The 24,204-nt window shown below is 53.4% G+C and overlaps 4 protein-coding genes across 6 annotated transcripts in view; 2 read left to right on the top strand and 2 right to left on the bottom strand.

Moving 5' to 3' along the window:
- The window catches only part of LOC308268624 (leukocyte immunoglobulin-like receptor subfamily A member 5), a gene marked incomplete at both ends in the record, with an annotated part of 464,412 nt that overhangs the window by 270,743 nt on the left and 169,465 nt on the right, over window positions 1-24,204 (bottom strand). The window lies entirely within an intron of this gene.
- On the top strand, window positions 3,521-3,976 carry CDC42EP5 (CDC42 effector protein 5; the record flags this gene model as incomplete). The annotated part of the gene is made up of 1 exon (XM_080703127.1): window positions 3,521-3,976. One exon carries the CDS (start codon window positions 3,521-3,523, stop codon window positions 3,974-3,976), a length of 456 nt encoding a protein of 151 aa, XP_080559253.1.
- On the top strand, window positions 5,135-6,658 carry LENG9 (leukocyte receptor cluster member 9; the record flags this gene model as incomplete). The annotated part of the gene is made up of 1 exon (XM_080702840.1): window positions 5,135-6,658. One exon carries the CDS (start codon window positions 5,135-5,137, stop codon window positions 6,656-6,658), a length of 1,524 nt encoding a protein of 507 aa, XP_080558966.1.
- On the bottom strand, window positions 7,810-16,483 carry LENG8 (leukocyte receptor cluster member 8; the record flags this gene model as incomplete). 3 transcript variants are annotated; one of them, XM_080703122.1, is made up of 16 exons in its annotated part: window positions 7,810-7,972; window positions 9,819-10,026; window positions 10,106-10,235; window positions 10,339-10,407; window positions 10,487-10,588; window positions 11,128-11,413; window positions 11,522-11,662; window positions 11,734-12,012; window positions 12,120-12,166; window positions 12,389-12,596; window positions 12,841-12,982; window positions 13,199-13,451; window positions 14,310-14,420; window positions 15,201-15,302; window positions 15,682-15,853; window positions 16,407-16,444. In XM_080703122.1, the coding sequence occupies 16 exons, from the start codon at window positions 16,442-16,444 to the stop codon at window positions 7,810-7,812; spliced, it is 2,451 nt and encodes an 816-aa protein (XP_080559248.1). The 3 variants fall into 3 exon arrangements, with proteins under 3 accessions (XP_080559248.1, XP_080559250.1, XP_080559249.1); XM_080703124.1 differs by lacking the exon at window positions 12,120-12,166 and having other exon boundaries at window positions 12,393-12,596; window positions 16,407-16,483; XM_080703123.1 differs by lacking the exons at window positions 12,120-12,166; window positions 14,310-14,420 and having other exon boundaries at window positions 12,393-12,596.

Raw genomic sequence — 24,204 nt, 5'->3', positions numbered from 1 at the left:
AAGGCTGAGGCAGGAGGGTTGCAGGTTCGAAGACAGGCTCAGCAACTAGTGAACCTGTCATCAACCTACTCAACCTAAGAAATAAAATCAGGCTGGGGGTGTAACTTGTAGGCAGAGTGTCCCTGGGGTCAATCCCCAGTACCAAAAAATAAAAAAGGAAAAAAAAAAAAAAAAGAAAAAAACCCTTTTTTTCTTTTTTCTTTTGGCTTTACTTTTTGTCTACATTATCACTGATATGTCCCAGGGCACTGGTTACTAAAAGAACAATGCTGGCTGCTCTGCTTTCCTCGTACTGTTTTACCAACTCTAATCTTTGTTCCGCAGTTGTTGTTTGGGAGCACATCCCCCCCCCCCCCAACACAAGCACTACCAATTGGCTGGCACTAATTTTTTTTTTCTTTCTCTTTTTCCTTTTTCTTTTGGTACTGGGGTTTGAACTCAGGGACACTCTACCACTGAGTTACATCCCAGCCTCAACAACAACCAAAAAAGGAAACACTTTTATTTTAAGACAGCCTCACACTAAATTTCCCAGGCTGGCCTTCAACTTCTGATCCTTTTGCTTCAGCCTCCAAAGTACCTAAGATCCAGGCTGCGTCCTTTGCCTGGCTATCACACTATTACAAATATAGTTATTTTGTGTGTGTGTGTGTGTGTCTGGTTCTAGGGATGGAATCCAGGGGCATTTTACCTCCGAACTATACCCCTAGTCCTGTTTTTTCTTTTTCTTTTTCTTTTTCTCAAGCAGGGTCTCACTAAGGTGCAGAAAGTCTCACTAAGTAGCTGAGGCTGGCTGCGAACCTGGATCCTCCTGTCTCAGTCTCCCAAATAGCAAGATTACAAGCTTGCGCCATCAAGCCTGGCTTTGCAGTTCTCTTGAATTGTGAATTGGAACACATTTTCTTGAATTGTGAATTGAACATATTTTCTATGTGTTCTGTAAGAAAACTAGTGTATTTTTATCTATTTTAATCAAAAGAAAAACAGGAAGATAAATTTATTCCAATTCATCTAACTGGCAAAGGGTGGGGCTTTAGTGATGGTTTAAAGTACAAAGTCAGGCTGGGCGTGGTGGCCCACACTTGTAATCCCAGCATTCCCGAGGCAGAGACCAGAGGATCGCAGTTCTTGGACAGCCCCAGCTACTTAGCCAGGCCCTTTGCAACTCAGTGAGACTCTGTTTCAAAAAATAAAAAGACTAAAAAATAGGGCTGGGGGTGTGGCTCGGAGGTAGAATGCCCCTGGTTTCCATCCCCAGTACAAAAAAAAAAAAAAAAAAAAAGCCCAAAGTCAGAAGTTAGGCATGGTGGCCCACACTTGTAATCCCAGCATTTGGGAGGCAGAGACAGGAGGATAACAGTTCACGGACAGCCTCAGCTACTTAGTGAGACCCTTTGTAACTCAGTGAGACCCTGTTTCAAAATAAAGAATAAAGGCTGGGCATGGTGGCATATGCTTGTAATCCCCGCGCTTGGGAGGCAAGACAGGAGGATCACGCTGGTTCGGAGCCAGCCTCACTGGCTTAAGAGACCCTGTTTCCAAATAAAAAAAAGTATAAAAATAGGTCTGGGAGTGTAGCCTGGAAGTAGAAGGGTTTCCAGAAACCCCAGTACCACCAAAAAAAAAAAAAGAAGAAACAAAAACAAAATAAAGAATAAAAAATAGGGCTGGGGTGTATCTTGGAGGTACAATGTCCCTGGGTTTTACCCCCAGACCCATCCCCCCAAAAAGTACAAAGTCAGCCAGGTATGGTGAAACATACCTGTAATCCCAGTATTTGGGAGGCTGAAATAGGAGGATTGGAGGTTTGCAGCCAGCCTCGGCTACTGAATAGTAAGGCCCTCTGCAACTCGGTGAGACCCCGTTTCAAAATAAAGAATATAAGAGCTGGGCGTGGTGGCACACACTTGTAATCCCAGTACTTGGGAGGTTGAGACAGGAGGATCACAGGTTCTTGGCGAGCCTCAGCTACTTAATGAGGCCCTCTGCAATTTAGTGAGACCCTGTTTCAAAATAATAAATAGGACTGTAGGTGTAGCTTGGAGGTAGAATGCACCTGAGTTCCAAACGCAGTACCACAAAAAAAAAAAAAAAGAAAAGAAAAAGAATAAAAGATAGGGCAGGGGATGTAGCTTGGAGGTAGAATGACCCTAGGCTCTATCCTCAGTACTGTAAAAATATTAATTAAAAATTAATAAACTGGGTGTGGTGGTGTACGCATGTAATCCCAGCATTTGGGAGGGTGAGACAAGATGATCACGGTTGAAAGACAGCATCAGCTACTACTTAGGCCCTTTGCAACTCAGTAAGACCCTGTTTCAAAATAAAGAATAAAAAAATCGGGCTGGAGAGGTATAGCTTGGAGGTAGAATGCCCCTGGGTTCCATCCCCAATACTGCAAAAATAAGTAAACAAATAAATACAAAAGCCAAAGTTCCTCCCACAAGTTCCATAGAAAAAAAACCGCTGAGTTTCAGGATCTGGATTTTTTTTTCTCCAAGGTACTAGGGATTAAAGGGGGGAGGGGCAGGTTCAACCTTCAAATTACGTCCACAGTCCTTTTTTTTTTTCTGTTTTAAAACAGAGTCTTGCTAGGTCGCTGAGGCTGACCCCAAACCTGGGGCCCATCAGTCTGGGATTACAGGTGTGCACCACAGTGCCTGGTTGAGGGGCTTGTATTTCTCTTTACCATCCAACCTGGTGCAAGCAGGCAACCAGAGCACAGCAACCACTGCGCAGGGCGGGGCACGCCTCTAATCCAGGTCTTGGGAGGCTGAGGTAGGAGGATCACAGGTCTGAGGCCAGACTTGGCAGTTTAGCGAGATCATATTTCAAAATAAAAACGTATTTTTATTTTGTAGCTCAGAGGTTGAATGCCCCTGAGTTCGGCTCCCAGGAGCCTCTCCAAATTATAAAATGCGGTGTAAATTCACTTATCTTTAGGGCTCCCTTAACCTCTCAAATTAGAACCTTCAGGCAAGGCTTGATTATGGCTTTTGTGCAACCATGGCAGAGCCTTCCTGGGACTGAGTGCATGCGTGCGTGCGTGCGTGCGTGTGTGTATTTGTGTGCGCACACGCGTGGTCCAGGCACTGTGTCTGGGTCGCCTAATGGACAAAGTCAGCCCAACCTTCAAGCATTAGTTCTGGGAGTCACCATCCTTTGCTGGAATTTTTACCAGTCAGTTTGGAAAGGGCTTCAAAAAGTTTGTGGGGGACATTTCTTGTTCCTGGCCTATAGGAAGGCCCAAACATTAGTTCATAGCACATCAGAAGAGCACCGCAGGTATTATGGAGTCAGGCAAACCTAAATCTGAATCGGAGATCTGAGTTTAGCAGCTATGACCCCGGACCTCTCAGAACCTCAGTCTCCCCACCTCTAAAATGGGAATAATCGTCCCGCTGCCGCTCTGCCATTCTGGAGAGGGGCCTTAGAGACAGCCACGGGCTGGTGGGCGGGGCTGGGGGATGTAGCAGGGCTCCAGGGGAGAGGCAGCGCTGATCGCCTGTGCCCCCAACAGATGCCGGTGCTGAAGCAGCTGGGCCCCGCGCAGCCCAAAAAGCGTCCGGAGCGCGGCGCGCTGTCCATCTCCGCGCCGCTGGGTGACTTCCGACACACTCTGCACGTGGGGCGCGGTGGCGACGCCTTCGGTGACACCTCGTTCCTGAGCCGCCACGGGGGCGGGCCTCCCCCGGAGCCCCGCGCTCTGCCCGCGGGGACCCCACGCGCAGCGCCGCCGCCCGCCGCGCCACAGCCCCTGGCGCCCGCCCTCCGCGCGCCCGCGCCCGCCGACCCGCTGCTCTCCTTCCACCTGGACCTGGGCCCCTCCATGCTGGACGCGGTGCTGGGCGTCATGGACGCGGAGCGCACCGTGGCCAGCAAGCCCGACGAGGAGGTGGGTCCCAGGGCTCAGCACCTCCGAGCGCGCTGCCGCCCGGGCGCGGACGTTGAGCTGGACGATGTCATCGGCCTGTAGCCCCCTGGCTCCTGCGTGCTCCCGCCCCCGGCACCCCACTTCTGCTCACATAAACAGCCACGATTTGCTCCCGGGCTCTGTCTGTTCGCTTTGCCGAGAAGGGGCAAGGAGGGAGGGGACATTGGGGTGCCAGAGTCTTGGAGAGCAGGTGTATCGGCTGCAGTTCAGCACCTGGTAGATGATTGGTTTGCGATGGTGAGCTGGACTCCTTTTAGGGATCTCGGGGACGTGGCCAGGAGGTGTTCCTCCCAGAGGGGAGGGTCCTCGACCAGGCCCCTCCCACAGCCTTGTTCATTCATCAGATATTGACTAGGCGGCACGCCCCCAGGACCCAGACGCAGGCCCCGCGGAACAGCAGGACACCGAGGCCCGACGGCCACAGCTTCCTGGACCTGAGTGGCCTGGGTGCACCCCGAGCGGGCAGAGCCCCCCTTTATTTACTCTGGGAGCGGCTGTCTAGGGAATTGGCCTGTGAACCTTTTTAGAGCCTCAAGGGGGCGTGGCCCCTGTGAGGAAGGCCTATTTTTCCCCGCAAAGGTGTGCCGCCCGCCGGGGTGGGGGGTGATCGGATCCCGAGTTTAGCTTGAGCCTGCAGGCGTCCGGTTTTTTGTTTGTTTTGTTTTTTAAGGCTGGCGAAGGATGTGGACAGGAGGTGGGGCCAGATTCTCTCCGAGGACCCCTAGAGGTCAGATCGCTGTGGCCAGCCACTGGACTGCGATGTAAACCAGGTGGACGGGGGCGGGGCCAGGCTCTAAGCCACTCCCAAGAGGGCGGGGCACCCAGCCAACTATCTAGCTGGGAACTGAGGCAGGCTCCCTAAGGGCACCACTGTAGATGAGTGGGAGAGGTCAGGGCCCAGGTGATTAAGTGTGACGAGGCGGCCCAATCTCACAAAGGCCTCCGGAGGGGAGGCACTCACACAGGTCCACCCTTTGACTGCGGGGCAGAGCCAAGCTAAAAAAACGTGTAAGTTAGTGGGATAGGGCGGGGTCACCCACTTTGGCGGGGAGAGGGGCGGGAGCCCAGCACTCGCCGCACCTGGACCGCTGAACTTGCCCTGGAGACTGGCGAGGGCGTGGCGGGGCCGGGCGGGGCTGCGGGCGCCACCGTCGGGGCTGGCCCCGCGCAGACGGGCCGGGCCTGGCGTCCTCGGCACCCATGGCGGCGGCGGCCGGCCAGCCCGAGCAGCCGCCGGAGGGCCCGGCCGCGGAGCCCGCGCCCCCGCCGGCCTGCCGCTTCTTCCTGGAGGGCCGCTGCCGCTTCGGCGCCCGCTGCCGCCAGCCGCACCCCGGCGCGCCGCCGCTGCCTGGCCCCGGGGCTCCGCCCGAGGCGGGGGCCAAGAAGCCGCCGCTGCGCACGGCCGCCGCGGTCATCCAGCGCATCCGCTGGGACCCCCGCCTCGACCCCGCCGATTTCTCGGTGGGCTACGCCGACCGCTTCCTGGGCGTGCGCGAGGAGCCCTTCAGCGCCTTCTGCTGGGACGAGCCGCTGGCCGCGCTGGGGCCCGGCGTCCTGGCGGTGCCGCAGCACCGCGTGCGCTACTTCCGCTTCCGGGGCCGCCTGGTGTGGGACCGCGCGTCGCGCACGGACCTCGTCTTCGGCTCGGGCTTGGCGGCCGGCCGCGGGCCCACCATCCTGGACGCGCTGGACGGTGAGCACGCGCAGGATGACGAGGACGCGCACCGCCCTGAGCAAGCCCAGGACGACGACGGGGATGGCCGCCACGGTAGAGATGCTCCAGGGACGTGTCTCCCAGCAGAGTGGGAGGACCAGGCTGCCCCCGGGGAATGGAGTGGAAAGCCGGCCGGGACAGGACTCTGGGAGACGGGCCTGGAGCCTAGACAGCGCGAGACAGCCAGAGAAGGTGAGCCGAATGGGGCCGCCAACCCAGGAACACAAAAACTGAGGGCACACCTCGCAGGAGACACAGAGGGGGCTCTGAAGCCAACCTCAGAGGCCCCGACCGCGGAACTGCTGCGAGGGGAGGTGCAGGCGCTGGCAGCCCCAGGGCAGTCTGCTGGAGAGATGGTAGCAGAGTGGGGGCTGGGCCTCTGGACCGAGGGCCATGACACAGTTGCTTTACCCAGGGCTGTGGCCCCTCGCCAGCCCCGACCCACACACTTTGTGGCCCTCGTGGTGAGCGAGCGGGAGCTACAAGCAGGAGTGGCCAAGGCGCAGGAGCAGCTGGTCCAAGTCGCTCCATCCTGTGCTGCGTTCCTTGTGCCCACACAGGCCTTTCATCTGACCCTGGCCCTGCTGCGGCTGACTGGCCCAGGGGAGGAGGCGGCTGCAGTGGGGACTCTGAGACAGGTCCTCTCAGCCCCAGGGCTTCCAGCACCCAGGCGGGTGCGATTTAGGGACTTGGTACTCCTGGGCGACCATGTACTCTGTGCCCCACCCTCCCCAACACTGGAAGACTTGGCTCAGGTGCTGGGTCAAAGGCTAGAAGCAGAGGGGCTGAGAGTACTACAGCCCCCAGGAGGGCTGCAGCCCCACCTCACCCTGGCCAAAGTTCCCCGCGGCTCCCAAGGGTGCCTCCCTGAGCCCAAGTTCAGTCTGGACCAGGAGCTGGGGAGCCAGGCCCTGGGAAGCCTCTGGCTGTGCCGCATGGGGCGGGCAGGTGGCACCTACCAGGCACTGGCTGAGATCCCCCTGGGTCAGCAAACTGGACCCAAACAGTGAATAGGGGACACAGGGCAAGGAAAAAGGACAAAATGCACGCAACCTCTCTCTCTCTTTCTTTAATTTTGGTTTCTCTCAAGCTTCCAAATGGTGCTCAGTGCTCCAAGGAAAAGAATGAAGGAAGGAAGGGGAGGGGAGGGAGGCAAAGGAAGGACATCTGGAAAAAAAGCAGCCTGACAGTCCAGCTGTTTGCGAACTCATAGCACATCCTCCAGTTACATGGCAGAAGAGGGAGGGAGGACCAAAAAGAAAAGGGGAGGAAGAAAAAAATAACTTAAATAAACACACACACAAAGAAAAGAGAAGGAAACATGACGTGAGCTGGTGATCCATGAAGGCAGGGAGGAAGGGAGGGTAACCTTTTTACCTGTGCTGAGCCAGGGAGGGACGGGAGCAGGAAGAGGGAGGGAGGGAAAGGGGAAAAAAAAATCAGAAGAAACATTGGGGGCAGAGGGAGAAGGGGACACGGAGACAACTTAATACAACTTGAGACGAGGCGGCCCGGCCGGCGAGGTCCCGCGATGGCCTCCGGAGTCCTCAGTGCGGCGTGGTGGCTGGCTGGCGCTGGTCTGATGGTGATGGTGGCATTGGCATTTCTGGGGTGGGGGCCGAGGGTGGGGCATAGTCTCTAAGCAGCTCCCCTCACCCCAAACACTGAGGCCCCAAAGGGCTGGGCAATAGAGTCTATGAAGAGGCAGACACGGCAGCAACGTGGGCTGGTTTGCTGGTGCCCCGCTGCTGGCGGGCGCGGGCTGGACGGCCTGTCTTCTTTCTGCTGGCCCCCCGGCATGGGATGGGCCAGCACGCCGGGTCGGGTACCGGAGTACAAGCTCGAAAGAGAGAGAGAAAAAATACTGAGACAGCATTAGTGGAGGTGGAAGCTGGACAGACAGCCTGCAGACCACGCCCCCAACCCTCTGCTGCCCCTCCCTCCTCCCAACCCATCCCTCTGAGGCAAAAAATAAAAATGTAGAAAAATCTCTGTACAGACTCCCCGGTGGGAAACGGGGGCAGGGACGACGATGGCTCTTCCTGGAGCCCGCTCCCCACGAATTAATTTACAACCCAAGTCCATGGCTCAAAAACAAAATCCGCAAAGGCGGTGTGCTGGGGGCCAAGGCCCCCACCCCCGCCCCGTTCTCGCTGGGTGCTCAGAAGGCTGGCAGCTGCGCCAGGCTGAGGCGGCAGTCGATGCTGGAGTTGTCCGGGCCCGTGTAGGCCAGGCCTAGGGGCTCTAGGAAGGCCCGGCAGGTGGCCTCGCCCTCGAAGGCCAGCTCGGCCTGCAGGTAGGAGACTGGCAGCGCAGGGCGGAAGCTATGGAGACAAGAGGAGAAAACGATGAGGCGGATGGGTGGGCAGGGGAGGGCCCCACACACAGGGAGTGGGTGCCTCCCATTTGGGTACCCACAGCGTTTTCCTCAGCACGATCCCTTCTGGCTCTCCCAGCACCTCCCAGCGTCCCCACCTTTGAGGCTTGGGGGGGCCTGGGGTAGGGTTGGTGGCCCCATCCCCAGTTGTGCCCCCCCTCACCCACACTTACCTGTCCAGGAAGGAGAGGGGACAGGAGGGAAAGGGCCCAGCTGACTCCTCCACTGGCTGAGGGGTGAGAGCCAGAGAGAGGGAGCAGTGCACAGGCAGAGGGCAGGACTAACAGAGCTAGCAGAGAGAGCCCTGCTGCTTCCCCTGCCTGCATGGGCGACCTGTGCCTGGGAACCAGGCATGAGCACCCTGGCCAGCACTCACTACCACGCACCACTGATTAGGGGTTGCAATTAATATATACCACTCACTATGCACTTGTTCTGTGTGCCAGGAAACAGCTGTGTGAAGAGCTTCCTGCTCGCTAGGGCCCATCTCCTACAGACTGTCACTGCCCAGTAAAGGCTCAGAAGTGGCAGAGCGAGCCAGAGGCACTAAGCATCAGAACCAGTTTCTGCCAGCAAAGCCCGTATTTCCTGAAGCCCTGGGACAGGACAGCCTGCTCACCTCCCAACCCTTACAGGGACATGGCTCTGCGACCTGGGGAGGGACTCATCTGCCAAAAATAGCCATAACTTCACAGGGATAAAGTGTTGAGAATAAGGTCAATGATGGGCCAGGACCTCACCCACAAGGGCCACTTAAGGCCAGGCTGCCAACCAAGGTCAAATCTATACAAATTCAGGAGAAAACCAACCACACACCCATATGCAGCACTAACGCTCCAGGGCTGCCCACCAAGGGCCCATTGGGCCTCCCAGATAAGAGCAGACCCCTGCCTCCTCATCCCCATGTGCCTGCGTCCTCTTCTGCCTCATGGCCCTGATTCTGGCTCAGCCTCTCCCTTGGGCAAGTCTGAAGGAAATGCTAGGGCTCCCACTGCCTTATGAGAAAGGTCAAGCCACCCAGTGTGGCACTCAAGGCCCGAGACCTACCAACAGACTTCTTGGCCAGGGTTTCTCCACCTGGGCAAGAATGACAGGACCTGTTGACGGAGGGGTGGGGTGTTCTGTGCACTGTACAATATCAAGCAGCTTTCCTGGTCTCTATTCACTAGATGCCAGTAGCATTCCCCTTAGTCAACAACCAAAAGTTTCTCCTGACATTGGAAGCATCTCAACCCAGAGTGAAAACCACAGATCTAAACCTAAGTCAAGCAGACATCTTCCCCAGGCCACAGCACAGACTGGTGGATCAAGGACAGGCTCTGTTAGCAAGGGCCTTTCACCCAGCGTGGCTGGCCCATCACACCTGCCCCTAAACACTCTGGTACCCCAAAAGGAGCTGACTGGCAACAGGGTCTGACTCATGAGACCAGAGTTTCACTAGCAGCACCCATCCCTTCTAGTCTATCTCCAGACGGGTAGCAGTGAAGGGCTACAGTGGTGAGCAGAGATCTTAAAAGGGAACCAGGACCAGGAGAGAGGAAGATAAACCAGGTCCAGGCTAAGATGAACAGGAGAAGCGCAGGGCAGGGAAGGGAACCAGGAACAGCAAGGAAGAATGATGGGAGAAGGGACCCAAACTAAAGTGTCCGTGGAGGAAAGCAACGAGGGAACAAAAACAGAGGCGGGGAAAGACTCGATGGGAATGGGAAGCGGCTAATGGCCAGGAACACACAGAGGGGAACAGGCTCAGCAGGCCCACAGCAGGGAGGGCAGGAAAGCAGAGCACCACATACGTTTTGATCATTGCTTTGAGGGCAGCCTTGCGCTCCCGGTCTGCAAACTTGTCCACGAGGTAGCCAGACATGCAAGGTGCATGGCAGTAGAGCCGGAAGAAGCGGTGGTAGTTGCCCAGGGCCCAGGCTGCCCGCAGTGCCAACGCGTGGGCCACACAAGGGTCTGCCTTCAGCTCCCGCGTGAGATACGCCAGCTCTGTGGTGATGTCTAGGCCCAATGCAAAGAGGTCAGGCCACGGGGCACCACCCTGGCTCAGCACCCTCTGTGCTGGTGGCTGGCCGCTCACCTCCCGAGTTCTTGGTGAAGATATAGTAGAGTATCCGGTAGGCAGTAAATTCACCCACATTGCCTGGCAAGTTCTCAGCATATAATGACTTGAGTTGTGTCTGGCACTGGTTAAATTCCTCATGGTCACCCTGAGGGCAATGATGTGGAAGAAGCAGGTGAGCACTGAGATCGGCCCAGGCAGGTGTGTGGCAGCCACAGGAGAGGAACAGGAAGCCCACGCTATTCACTTACCTTCTCCAGGGCAATTCGGGCGTGGGTCTCGTAAACCTCCACTGTGAACTCGGTGCGGACACCTTGTACCTAGGCAAGGGGAAGAGAAGAGTCACACAGAGCGGAGCAGGGCAGCAAGCATCAGGGCCCCTCCCAGTGTCCACCTTACCGTCAGGTCTTGCCGGATGGACTTCATCTGCTCACAGGCAAAGGCGTAGTCCTGCTTCTCCTTCCAGTGGGACTTGACCATGCACAATGACTTTTTTAAAACCTGGCAAGAAATCAAATCAAGGCTCAGAGTGTACCTTAGGCAAGGACAGCATGGCTGTGCTGAAGCCATCCCATTTCCACTCATTCAGCATTCTTGCAGTGAGTTCTACCATCAAACCCATGCTGGTGACTCACAACAACCACCAAGCAAAATGACTATCATCCATGGCAACAGCATACCCTCACAGATTTTCAGCGCATACAGGGTTGTGGGTCAGGAGTGAAGCAATACTAGACTTCCCCATGGTCACCAGCTAGGGTCATGTGTATGGGAAAAGGCTTTACTCCCCCTGGTGCTCTGGGGGAACAAAGCTTAGGTGAACCCCTTCCACAGCAGAGCTCCAAGTCTACCTGGTCTACCCTGAGTTCACCTGAGAACACAGATCTTAGCCAGGCTGAGGCCCCAAGTGTGGAGGGGAGACAGGCTTGGGTCTTCCTGTGGCCAGGGTTGTTGCCTTACACCCCCGCCATCCCCCGTGTTAGCTCCCTAGGCCTCAGGCCAGCACTTCATGAAGCTGACATGCCCCACCCTGGACTTACCGCCACGGGGCGCACGGTGGAGGGGTCAGGGGCACAGGTGAGACGCAGGTAGTGTTTGGTGATGTCAGGGCAGGTACCCACGATCTGCAGCTCCTGCCAGTCAGGGTCAGCCCCACTACTGTCCAAACTGCTCATCTGCAGCACCAAGGGCTCGAGCCTCAGACGGCGGGAGTGCCCATGCTGGAAGCGGGCCGCCCGCTTCTGCTTCTTCAGCTCACGCTCCGGATCCTCACATTCCAGTGCTGCCATCTTCTTGCGGCTGCGCTTGGTAGGAGCTAGATCATGCCTGGGAAGGGACAGGGCAGGTGAAGGAGGCAGGAATCTCCAGCCATTCGGTAGCCTACCAAATGTCCACCTGTCTACGCCTCTGCTGCAGCCCCATGCCAAATTTTACCTTTTCCCACGCTGCGCTCTGCCTCGGCCCCGATCCATGTGGGCCCCCCGACCACCTCGGCCTTTGGGGGGAGGGTTCCTGCGGCCCACAGGATGACACTCATTCCCAGAGTAGGAGCTGTCAGAGTCTGAGTGGGAGTCACTGCACAAGGAAGCAAGAGTGTCAGGCCTGAAGCAGCCATTCCCAGCTGCCCTACGATGCACACTACATACCTTCTCCGGAAGTGGCGGGTAGGGGACCTGGAGGAGGAGCGGGAACGGGAGTCCGTGCTGGAGGAAGAGCTGTTATCCTTCATGAAGACGTTGCGGTTGCCGAATTTGGCGAAGCTGCTGCCCCGGGCTCGGCCAGCACCCCCAGCCCCTGGTGTCCCTCGCTGGGACTGGGCACCCCCGCCCCTGGTCACTGAGCCTGCCCCCCTGGGAGGGTGAAGGCTACTAGGGGCCTCCCACCGCTTCTTCTTGGGGCTCTCCGCCACAGGCTCCCTGGTCAGCCTGAGGATACAGCAGGGCAGGGCATTACCAAACTGGCCACCAACCAGCAGGATTGCAGACTCACCCCACCACCCAGGGATGCCACCTCAGAGAGGAAAAGCACTTACCCGGGCGACATAGCTACTGTGGTACAGGAAAGGGACCAAGCCCAATGCTCTGTGTCCTGGATGTGCTCTTATCCATTGAGCAAAACATGCCAGCCCATAGCCCCACCCCTCCCTGGGACCCCAACCTCAGCTACTCCTGTGCCTCAGCCCACACCACTGGGCCTTCTAACCCAGGACTTCATGACCTGGGATCCAAGCTTTGTGGCTCTAGAGCTCTCCAGCCTGGCACCCATCGGCCCAACCTCACAGCACCACTCTCCCATCCAGACTGACCCCGGCAGAGGCTCTCGGCTCCAATCAATGGTATAGGCCGAGCCGTCCTGCAGCCGGGCCTGTAGCACCTCCTTGAGCAGCTTCTCCGTCCTGTCCTTGTCCTCCTCTGACTCACAGGCAGTGAAGCATCGTTCCACATACTCCTTCATATCCTGCGGCCAGTCGTCAGGCTTCCCAGACAGGTTCCCCCGGGCAGAAGGCCCACTGTGGGAGGCAGATGAGGGCCTGAGCCAGAAGGAGCACAAACCCAGAGACCCACAAGACCACTCAGCTAGCACATATGCCGGGCACAATGCAAGCATTTCCTCCACCTCATAAAGGCCCCCAGGGAAGGAACTTTTCCCTGTCTGGAGAAGCAAATGGACTCAGGGTGGGAAGCCCAGCAGAGGGTGGGAGCAGATGCTGAGCTTAGCATGAGGGTAAGGCATAGGCAAGGGGTGACCGTCACCTGTGGTTCTGGGCTTTCTCTGGGTTGGGTTGAGGACCAAAGCTGCTGTGTTGGCCTTCTGTGCTGGAGCCGAAGCTCTGATTAGTAACAGCAAATGGCCGCTTCTGAATGTTGAACTTGAGGCCTCCAGTCCCAGGGGCCGCTGTAAGGGCAACACAACTTGGGGTTAGGTCCCTCCCAGACACGAGTCCCCCACCCTTGGAAGGCAATGAAAGCACCAAGGGCAACAGGGAACAGGGACTGAGCACGGGAAAGCACCCCAGCACAGGATGAGCGCACCCTACGTATCTCACGGTCAGGAGCTCTAAGAAGGTCCTGGCCCCCAACCCTCTGGCCTCCCACAACTTTGCCAACTTACGCTTCATGCGGTTCCACAGCTGCTGGCCCTTCTTGGGCTTGGCGGGCTCACTGTAGCTATGTGGCCCATAGGCTTGACCTGCAGGGGGCCCCGCCTGGCTGTGCTGTGTGGCAGGGGTGGCTCCAGGCTGAGGGCCGCTGCTCAGTGGGTGGGCCCCGTGCGGGGGGTTTGAGGGCTGAGGGGGCTGCGCGGCTGGCAACTGCTGAGGGGAGGCCTGGTAGGCCATGCTCTCATCCATGCCGGGAACTGGGGGCTGCAGGAGAACCAGGGTGGGGGCAAAGCTCTGGTGCTGGCCCTCAACTCTAGGTGCTTGTCACCTCAGCTGCATGACCTTCCCAGTTATCAGTCTGACCCTAGTAACTCCCAAGGTGCACAGTTTGTACAACCCCTCACAGAGCTCAGAACTGACTCAGGCTCCAAGAAACCAAGCAACTCTCCACAACCCCAGCTGTTAAGCAACATTTGCCAGCATTTCAGCACTGGAGTCTGATAGTGTCAATGACATTGACACTGAGTGATAGTGACAGCAGGCTCACTCCAGTGGCTTCTGACTTGGCAGGAGACATACATGACTAGGACACACAGGGAACCCCCTCCAGAGACCTAATTGAGATGCAGAGGTAAAACTGAACCCTAAGAATATACACAGCGATGGTAAAGCTAGATTCTAACCCAGGTCTATCTGTCTCCTACACCTTAGGCTCCTCCATCCCTCCAAGCTGCAGGTAAAATGCACAGTCATACTGCTAGAGAGAGAGAGACAGACAGACAGACACTGACTGTGCCTGTGTGTGCGCGTGCATGCATGCACACATGCACATGCTGAAGAAAAATAGAGAAAGCAGACTGTCACACTATAAATCACTCTTGACATATCCCAACACTGCAGCCCTTCGCCTTGCCAAGCCCTGGACCCACCTAGTTTCAAAAATATGCTTTGCTCTCCCCATTCTTAGATCAGAAGCTACTTGGCAGGCGACATGGGATGGGGGGGAGGAGTTGGGGGGAAAAGTAGCTTAAGTAGTGTAAGAGATTCCTTATTGCTAGCCCCCTCAAAATCTGCATTCCCCTCCATCAGCCTGACCTGGGAGTTGGCTGGGCACAGTGTTACCTGGTTCAGAGTCCCTTGGTGCTGGGGTGCCGATGGCTGCTGGGGTGTGGCTGAGCCGTAGGAGCCGGCCATCCCATACTGGGATGGGGAGCTGTAGCTCTGGTACATGCTCTGCCAGAGGCACAGGAGGGAGGGTTAGTGGCAGGCCTTCCTTGCCCCCTTCTGCCTGCTCAGAACCACGTGCAACCAGAGCCTCTATGGATCCCTTACCCTTTTCCTCTCCCCTGTACAAACGTGTCTGTATATATACATACATATGTATATATTTACATACATACGTATATATTTACATACATATATAAAACATATATACAAACCTCCATTGATCCCACATCCTACTCACACTACCAGAAAAATCTATTCAAATAATGAGTGCCCACTCTTGTAAGCTCTATAATAAAGAATTAAAAAGCAAAAGTCCATGCTTTAATGAGCTCTGTGCTAAAAATATATGCCTGGTGGTAAATACAAACATGTAACAAGTCCTGTGATAAACACCATGAAAAAAAAAAAAAAAGGCCAAGAAAAGGAACAGAGGTCAGAATGCTACTGTAGGCAACAGTCTGGCAGGGAGCGGCTCTCTCAAATGCTTTCTGAGCAGAGACTGCCTTGAGGAGGGCACAGGGAAGGAGAGAGCTGCAACAGAGCAAAGCACAAGCAGACTTGGCCTGTGCTAATGTAGAGACGGTCTTAACAACAAGATGAAATTAAGAGAGGGGAGGGCCTGAACCAGATATGGAGGACCTAGCAGGCCGCAGGTGAGGCACTGGGATTTACTTCGTGGACCAGGAGCTAGGGGAGGGTTTCTGAGCAGCATCACTGTCTCCACTCCATCAACTGCCCCTTGCCCACACTGACAGATGCCCCCTCACCCTCCAGCCAGGAACTCACCATGGGATAGTAGTAACTGTAGGGGTAGGCATAGTTGTACTGCTGGTACCACTGGTAGTACTGCTGCTGCTGCAAAGCCGAGGCTTCTGCCTGAGACACATACTGTGGAGACAGAGGCCCCATCCCATGAGCTCTATTATCAGGAGTCCATGGGCACCACAGCCCCCCAGGAGTACAGCATTCTCCAGTGGTGAGTAATTGCAAAAGAAGGGAAATAAACATGTCTGAACTAAGAGAACCCATCTCTACTGTCACACTCGGACATCTCCAAAACTAGGGCACAACCTCCCTTTTCAGGAACGCATTTTACCCTGGCTGCCTCAAGGAAATAGACCCTTTCCCTTCATAATATTCACATAGCAGAAAAACAACTACTTACATTTCCCCCAGGACACCCTACCCTAATGATGAGAGGATACCAAGTTGAATCATTCTCATGATAACCCCTGCTCAGGGTCCCCAGGCCATGTGGCCTTCTTACTTGTGCACCGGCCACAGGCCCGTTGCTGCTGGCTTTGGAGCTGCTGGCAGCTCCCGCTTTGCTGATGCTGGCCAGGGCCTGGCGGGCCTTCTCCCACTCTGGGTTCTCATGCATGGGAGTCTCCATGCCATTCTCTCTACCGGTGCCAGCCACCACACTGTACTGTGAGGACCTACAGAGGCAAGACAGTGAGTCAGTCATTTTCACGTTGCACACAGGTGGACAAGATGGCAGGAGGCAAATACCAGGCCTTGAACCTCAGATCTAGGCTCCCTATCTGAGCCTAAGTTTTCTAATTACAAGGGTGGTCAGTACTCACAAAATTCAATCCAGCACCTAGGAGGCTTCAGTGTTTATGAACCAATTAATTCTGTCTGACACCATGCATGCTCAGCATGTTACTATACATTTTTTTTAAAATATAGGACTCACAGAAAGACAAATGACCAAGTTACTAAGTGCTAATGGCTGCCTCCTAGTCACAGATGCCTGAAAGAACCATCACCTTCTCTGAAGCAAAGGATAACTCAGAGGGGAAGACTATCCCATCTCCACACTACAATTCCATGTGTCCTTTTGTGCCCAAGGCCAGGAATAGCCTCCCCACCCCCCAGGAATGCTAAATCACTTCCCCAGGCTGTGGGAGTTCCCACCCCAGAGGACAGCACTGGGTCTTGCTTCCTCTTTCCCACCCTACTGACTTTTCTCCCTCTAGCCCCACTAACCAATCTGTGCTACGTTGATCACCCACGTTGGCCGCCATCTGGACCTTGGGGTTTAAGGAGTGGACCTCGGGAGCCAGACTGCTTTTTCACTGTCTATGAGAAAAAGAAAGAGTTGAAGAGACTCAAGAAGGCTCAAGGAACATGTTATGAAGTGGGGAAGGAGAGCAGGTAGACCCTTGGGAAAAAGGAAGTTTGAAAGGGATAGTCTGAAGGAACCACTAGGGTAAAAAAATCTGAAAAGAATTCTGGGTACAGAATAAAGGAGTAGAGTACATGGGCAAGACCCTGGTTTTACTGTAGTACTCAAGACTGAAAATGAAGGATGTGAAAACAAGAAAGCCTGAAGGGACTCCCCAGTCTGAAATCCGTGAGATTGGGGATAAGAAGGAAACCCTGAGAAAAGTAGGGCAAAGGTGGAGAGGGTGGGAGGGGGCCTCAGTAAAGGTTAGTGGACCCAAGAAGAATTCCTGACAATACAGATTCTGAGAGGAAGGAGGAAGATGCTCCAATAAGAAAAGTCTGAAAGACCCTTAAACATGAGAAGCTTGGAAAGAGGGAAGCCTTTTAACACTATAAGGAAAGGAGAATTAGGCTTGGGAGAACACTGGAGGATGAAGAAAATGTTTAAGAGAAAAGGAGGTTTATGGGAGTTTCCCTGAGAAGCCGAGACTGAATATTCCCTAGGGGATCCTTGATATGGGGAAATAAATTCCCAGGAACACTTCCAGACTAAAAATCGCCCAAGGGGAGAGAAAAGAACCCTATGGAGCCGGGCATGGTGAATGCTTGTAATCCCTGTCCTTGGGCGGCTGAGACAGGAGGATAGCAGGTTCCAGGCCAGCCTAAACTACTTAATGAGGCCTTGTTTCAAAATAAAGACTAAAACAATAGGTAAAACAATAGGGATGGGGTGTAGCTCGGAGGCAGAATGCCCCTGGGCTCAATCCCTGTACTGCAAAAAAAAAAAAAAAAAAAAAAAAAGACCCCTATGGGAGGTTTCTAAGTATGGATAGGCCTGGGAGAGAGAGGGAAGTGGGGCACCTTTTGGATGGAGTCTGGAGATAAAGCATTGGGGAACATCTAAGGAGGCCCAAAGCATCTTTAGGAAGTCATTAAAAGTTTGGCGTGAGAAACACTGTAAGGAACGTGAAAGGACAAGGACTGTGAATCCGACTAGAGAACCAGGTAGTCTTACAAAAAGTTCAAGAGAAAGGAAGAGGAATCTGGAGCTAGAAAATGCAGGAGAGAGATTAGGGCTAAGGTTTAGGGGGCTGGAGACAAGATCCTGGATTGGAGAGACGCGAGGCCCGCGATCCGGGAAGCACCTGGCTGTCCCGCAGGCCCGGGAAAGCGGAGGGGGACCGCGGGAGACGAACAGGCCGCCCGGGTCCAGGGACTGAGGCCGGAACTGCTGCCGCCGCACCTGCGCACCAAGCCCGCGACCGAGGCCGCGCTCGGCCGCCGTCGCCCAGGCAACGCCACCGGCCGCGAAGCCGCGGTCAATCGGGTTGGGGGTAGGGCTCAACTAAAACCGCCGGGTTCGAGGGAGGGGCAGAGGGATGAACGCACAGGGCCCCCGCCCCCCGCCCCCGGCGCGCTGGTGCGCAGGCGCAGTGGCCGCCCCACCGCCACACCCTGGCGACGCTCGCGCGGCGTCCGAAGGCACGACCGCCCAGCAGGCCTCGGCTCGCGGGGCGCAGGGTCGAGAGAAGAGCCGTCCCCACCCGTCCGCCCGCTCCCTGGCCATTCCCAACACCAACCAGATCCGTTCGCTCCTGGGACTCGACAGCAGCGGCCCAAGGCGGCTAGCACTACAGCCGCGACAACGATCTGCCACCCGGCTGGCTCCCGTCTTCTTTGGCTTCGACGTCCTTTTCGCGGCGTCCTGACGTCACTCGCTGGCCTCGTCCGCCCCCACTCCATGCACAGCCAATGGAAGCTGCCGATTTGGCTTGAGCCCGCCCTCCCGCCTGCGCAAGCGCGCGGCGGGCGTTTTTAGGCAAGCCGGAAGTCCGGGCGGGGACGGTGGCCCCGAGGGGACAAAGGCGGCGGAGTGCCCTAGCGCTCTGCCTCCGCACGCAGTCTTGTTTGGACTCAGCCAGAGGCCGCCATTGTTAACCCTTAAAGCGTAAACTGGAGTGACGAGAGCCATAAGACTACCCACGGCACAGTGACGTGGAAACTCACGAGAGAGAAAGATGAGCCCAGTCATAGGGGGAGAGGAGCAGCCCCCACCCGGAAGGGTAGCGCCCTAGTAAATAAGCCTGGACGCCGCACCTGGTTTAGGGGACGGAGCGTGCGAACTGGAGGCGGCCGGCAGCGAGCGTGGGCTGTGGGCAGAGCACTGGTCGTGGGGTCCTGGGGAGAAGAGCGCTCCGCGGGGGTAGGTACGTGTGGATCTGAGCGCATCTGAGGTCGGGATGAGACACTGGGCCAGTTAGCCACTGGTCCCTGCAAGTAACCTTTTGAATCCGCGCTCTGTTTCCATCCAAATGCTAAGATTGTCCAGTCCGGCATGACGTGGTGGCATGGGCTTGTAATCCCAGTACTTAGGAGGCTGAGACAGAAGGGTCGCGGGTTTCGAGGCCAGTCTCAGTAACTTAATGAGGCCTTGTTTCAAAATAAAAATGACCTGGTGTGTAGCACGGAGGGAGAATTCCCCCGAGTTCAATCTCCAATACCAAATTGTGCAGTCCGGTTCAGAGGCTAGGTCACTGTGGTTAATAGTAAATGGTTGAACAGTACTTCACATTCCTTCCCGTGTTCTCTTGTTAAGAGCTTCTCTAGACAGCTACATACTTTGTATCATTTTGTTAATGTTAGCATTATAGAGTTTTCCCTATTCCTTTACTTTTTCTTAAATTGATATTTTTGTTATGTTAGCATAATAGATTTTTTCCCTATCCCTTTTTTCTTAAATTGAACGATTTAATCATTTTATTTTGGTACTGAGGATTGAACCCAGGAGCATTCTATCTCTGCGCTCTACCCCCCAGCCCTGTTTTATTATTTATCTATTTATTTATTTATTGGTGGTACTGGGGTTCCTGGAAGCCCTTCTACCTCCGGGCTACACTCCCAGACCTATTTTTACATTTTTATTTGGAAACAGGGTCTCTAAGCCAGCGCACGCGGCTGGCTTCGAACCTGTGCGATCCTCCTGTCTCTGCCTCCCAAGCGCGGGATTACAAGCATGCGCCACCACGCCCGGTTTATTATTTATTTTGAAACAGGGTGTCATCGAGCATCGAGTTGCAAAAGGCTTCACTATGTAGCTGAGTCTGGCCACAAACCTGTGATCCTCCTGTCTCAGCCTCCCAATACTTGAATTACAAGCAAGCGCCACCAGTCCTGGCTTAGAATGATCATTTTAGATTTACGGAAAACGTTGCAGCGATTATAAGGAGTCAGGCATATTCTCTACCTAGTGTGTTTTCTTTCTCTCTCTCTCTCTCTCTCTCTCTCTCTCTCTCTCTCTCTCTCTCTGCAGGTCTGGGAATGGAACCCAGAGGGATTCGACCCCCTGCCATATTTTTTTCTTTTTTTTTTTTAATTTTGAAACAGGGTCTCACTAAGTTGCACAGGGCCTCACCAAGTAACTGAGGCTGTCCATGAACCACGATCCTCCAGTCACAGCCTCCCGAATGCTGGGATTACAAAAGTGCGCCACCACACCCGGCTCCTCCTTTTGTCATATTACCATGGTTTGTCAAAACTAAGAATTCATCATTGATACATTATTTCTTTATTTTTTAGAACACAAAATTGGGGTGTCCTATTTATTTATTTATTTATTTATTTATTTATTTATGGTATGCATTCTACTTCTGGGCTACCCGCCCAGCACAATTTTTTATTCTTTATTTTGAAACAGGTTCTCACTGAGTTGTAAAGGGCCTCACTAAGTGGCTGAGGTTGTCCTAGAACTACTATCATCCTGTCTCAGCCTCCCGAATGCTGGGATTACAAGTGTGTGCCACCACGCCCGGCCTGCCTTTCTTCCTTTCTGTATTGGGGATTGGGGATTAAATTCAGGAACATTTGACGTCCAAGCCAGACCCTCAGCTCCTTTTTATTGTTAAGATTTTTTTTTCTTTTTTGCAGTACTGGGGATTGAACCCAGGGCATTCTACCTCTGAGCTATACCCCCAGCCCAATTTTTTACTCTTTATTTTGAAACAGTCTCACTAAGTTGCAAAGGACTTCACTAAGTAGTAGCTGAGGCTCTCCCCAAACCACGATCCTCCTGTCTCAGCCCCCTGAATGCTGGGATTACAAGCATGTGCCACCACGCCTGGCTTTAGTTTGAAACAGGGTCTCACTGAGTTGCAAAGGGCTTCACTAAGTAGTTGAGGCTGTCTGCGAACTGCGGCCTTCCACAAGTGCTGGGATTACAAGTATGCACCGCCACACTTGGCTATTAAGATTTTTTAAATTTTGAGATGGTCTAGCTAAATTACTGAGAGTCCTGCTAAGTTGCAGAGGCTGACCTAGACCATGAAACCCTCCTTTCAGCTTCTGAAATACTGGGATTGTGGGCATGTGCCACCATGCCCATCAGTGCCTTACTCTTAACTAAGCCCCAAACTTCATTTGGACTTCAGTACCTTTTCCACTGTTGTTCTTTCTGTGTATCAGAGTCTAAGTGAGGGAATCACATCGCCTTTAGATTCCTTTTACTTGTGTCAGGTGTGGTGGCACATGCCTGTAATCCTAATACCTGGGAGGCTGAGACAGAACGATCGCAGGCTCTACGAGAGTGTCAACAAGTAGTGAGACTCATCAACCTAGCAAGACCCTGTTTCGAAATAAAAAAAATCAAATCGGGCTGGGGGTGTAGCTCAGAGGTAGAATGCCCCTGGATGCAGTGCTACCAAAAACAACAACAACAACAACAACAACAAAAACAGTGCCAGTGTCACCAGAAAAAAAAAAAAAGATTTCTTTTTACCTGATTTATCCAAGGTGAGTTTTTGGATGTATGATACCCATTTGTCTGATGAAGCCCCTGAGGTACAACCTGCTAAATGACTTGCCTAGGTCTGTGGGGGTGGACAGTAGCGGGGCTGGGACTGGGGCCCAGGGACGCCTGCCGCCTGCCTCCCTCTTGTTCCTGTGGCTCCTCTGCCTCTGTCCTCTCTGTTGCCCCTGCCTGACACCAGCTCCAGCGGCTTCTCTGCCGCCTTCCCTCAAAGTCCCAAACTCAGCTGAGAGCTGCTGTCTTACAGAGAGCCCTGCTCTCTGGAATGACGAGACTCTCATTTCCAGGGTTTAGCTGATCAAAATAGTGCTGTCGCAAACAGCTTTTCATGCAAATCCTCAATGCCTGTACCTTCTGGAAATTGATTGCCAAAATCAGGATTGCTGGGTTAGGACGTGTGCATAGTTTTGATTTTGTCATATATGAGCAGATGCCTTCTTTTCTCCAGAGGATGTGGGGAATTGTATGTGTGTGTGCCTATTCCTGCACATTCTGGCCAACTCAGGGTAGTACCCTTTTTTGTATGTGTGTTACTGGGGATTGAACCCAGGGACATTCTACCCCTCAGCTCCGCCCCCATCCCCAGCCCTTTTTATATTGAAAAAGGGTCTCCCTAGGTTGTTGAGTCTCCCTCAACAACCTGCTGTGGCTGGCCTCACACCTCAATCCTCATGTCTCAGCCTCCTGGGATTATAGGCATGTGCCACCACACTCAGCTAGTACCCCTCTTTAATTTCTTGATAACTAGGTAGCAGGAAAGAAATGTTGTTGGTTGGTTCACATTTTGTCTCCTAATTGTTTTCTAATTTTTATTCATTTATGGGCATTAGTATTTTTGCTTAATGAATGCCCATTTTGTGGTACTGGGAATTGAACCCAAGGGCATGCTACCTCTGAGCTATATTTCCAACCCTATTTTATTTATTTATTTTTGTGGGTCTGGGGAGGAACCCAAGGGCACTTGACCTCCGAGCTACACCCCCTGCCCTATATTTTATTGTTTATTTTGTAACCGGGTCTCACTGAGTTGTGGAGGGCCTCACTAAGTAGCTGAGGCTGTCCCCAAACCGCGATCCTCCAGTCTCAGCCTCCCAAATGCTGGGATTACAAGCCTGTGCCACCACGCCTGGCTTTATTTTTATTTTGAGACAAGATCTGAATAGGTTGATGAGAGTCTCACTGCTTGCTGAGGCTGTCCTAGAGTCTTGATCCTCCTGTCTCAACTTCCCAAGTACTGGGATTATAAACATGTACTACTACACCCGTTTTTTATTTTATTTTTTGTGGTACTGGAGATGGAACCCAGGGAACCCAGGGGCTTTCTACCCCTGGGCTACACTCCCAGACCTATTTTTTTTTTAATATTTTATTTGGAAACATGATCTCAAAGTAGTTGAGGCTGGCTTTGAACCTGCGCAGTCCTCCCATAGTCTCACTATGTTGCTGTGGCTGGCCTCACACTTCAATCCTCATGTCTCAGCCTCCCAAGCACTGGGATTACAAGTGTGCACCACCACGCCCCCCCTTCAGTTGTTTATTTTTAAATCGAGTTACCTTTTTCTTAGCTTATAGAAACTTGCAGTTTATATTTATGTATTAAGTATAATCTATTTCTTTGCCATGCATGTATGTTAAACACACATACTGTTTCCCAGACCATAAAAATTGTGTCTTTTCATTCAGGAGGCTGAGACCTGAGGATCTCGGTTCATGGACACCCTCAGCTACTTAGTGAGGCCCTCCACAACTTAGTGAGACCCTGTCTCAAAAAAATAAAGAATAAAAAAAAAGGGCAGAGGGTGTAGCTCGGAGGTCGCATACCCCTGGGTTCCATCCCCAGACCCGCAATAAATAAATAAATAAATAAATAAATAAATAAATAAATAATTGTGTCTTTTGACTTTACCTTCATTCTGTGGTTTATCAAATTGTCTTTCTCTTTCAGGACTTAGGACATGTTTTTTTTTGTTGTTGTTTGTTTGTTTGTTTGTTTCTTTGGTGGTGGTACTGAGGATTGTACCCAGGAGCTGTTTTCTACCTCTGAGCTACATCCCAACTCTTTTTATTTTTTTGTTTAGAAACAGGGTCTCACTAGGTTGCTGAGAATCTTGCTAATTCTTTTTTTCTTTTTTTTTTTTGGTGGTACTGGGTTCCTGGAAGCCCTTCTACCTCTGGGCTACACTCCCAGACCTATTTCATATATATATATTTTTTTCTTTTTTTTTTTTAATTTGTAAACAGGGTCTCTTAAGCCCGCACAGCTGGCTTCAAACCTGCGCTATCCTCTTGTCTCCGCCTCCCAAGCGCGGGGATTACAAGCGTGCGCCACCACACCCGGCCAAGAATCTTGCTAATTCTGACGCTGGTTTTAAACCTGTGGTTCTACTGTCTCAACTGATACTGGGAAGGCGTGTGCTGCCGTACCTGGCTGCCCTTATCATGATTAAAGCTCTCCCCACCATACCACCTAGTCGTGCAACATAAAAAATATTCTAATCTCACTCAAAATACTTTTGTCTTTTTACTGGTACACATTTAGATTTTTCACCCATCTGTGGGAGGTTTCTGCTGAATAGAGTGAGCTGATTGGGCACTGTGCTAAACCGAACGGCGCTTCCACATGGACTTGCATTTGGTCAGCTGTCGTGTACACCCCTCCCCCCAACACACACACACACACACACACACACACACACACACACACACATCTATTTCTAGTTTTTCTGTTTCTGGATACCAGTGTGACTTTTCAAAGTAGAACCCCTGCTGGGCAGGGACTGGAACTGCAGCCCAGGGAAAGGGCTCTCCTAGCCCAGC

Source organism: Muscardinus avellanarius, assembly GCF_963383645.1.
Source record: "Muscardinus avellanarius genome assembly, chromosome: 10".
Lineage (NCBI taxonomy): Eukaryota > Metazoa > Chordata > Mammalia > Rodentia > Gliridae > Muscardinus > Muscardinus avellanarius.
The sequence above is the reverse complement of the archived record's forward strand: the minus strand, read 5'-3'. Positions and strand labels throughout refer to the sequence as shown.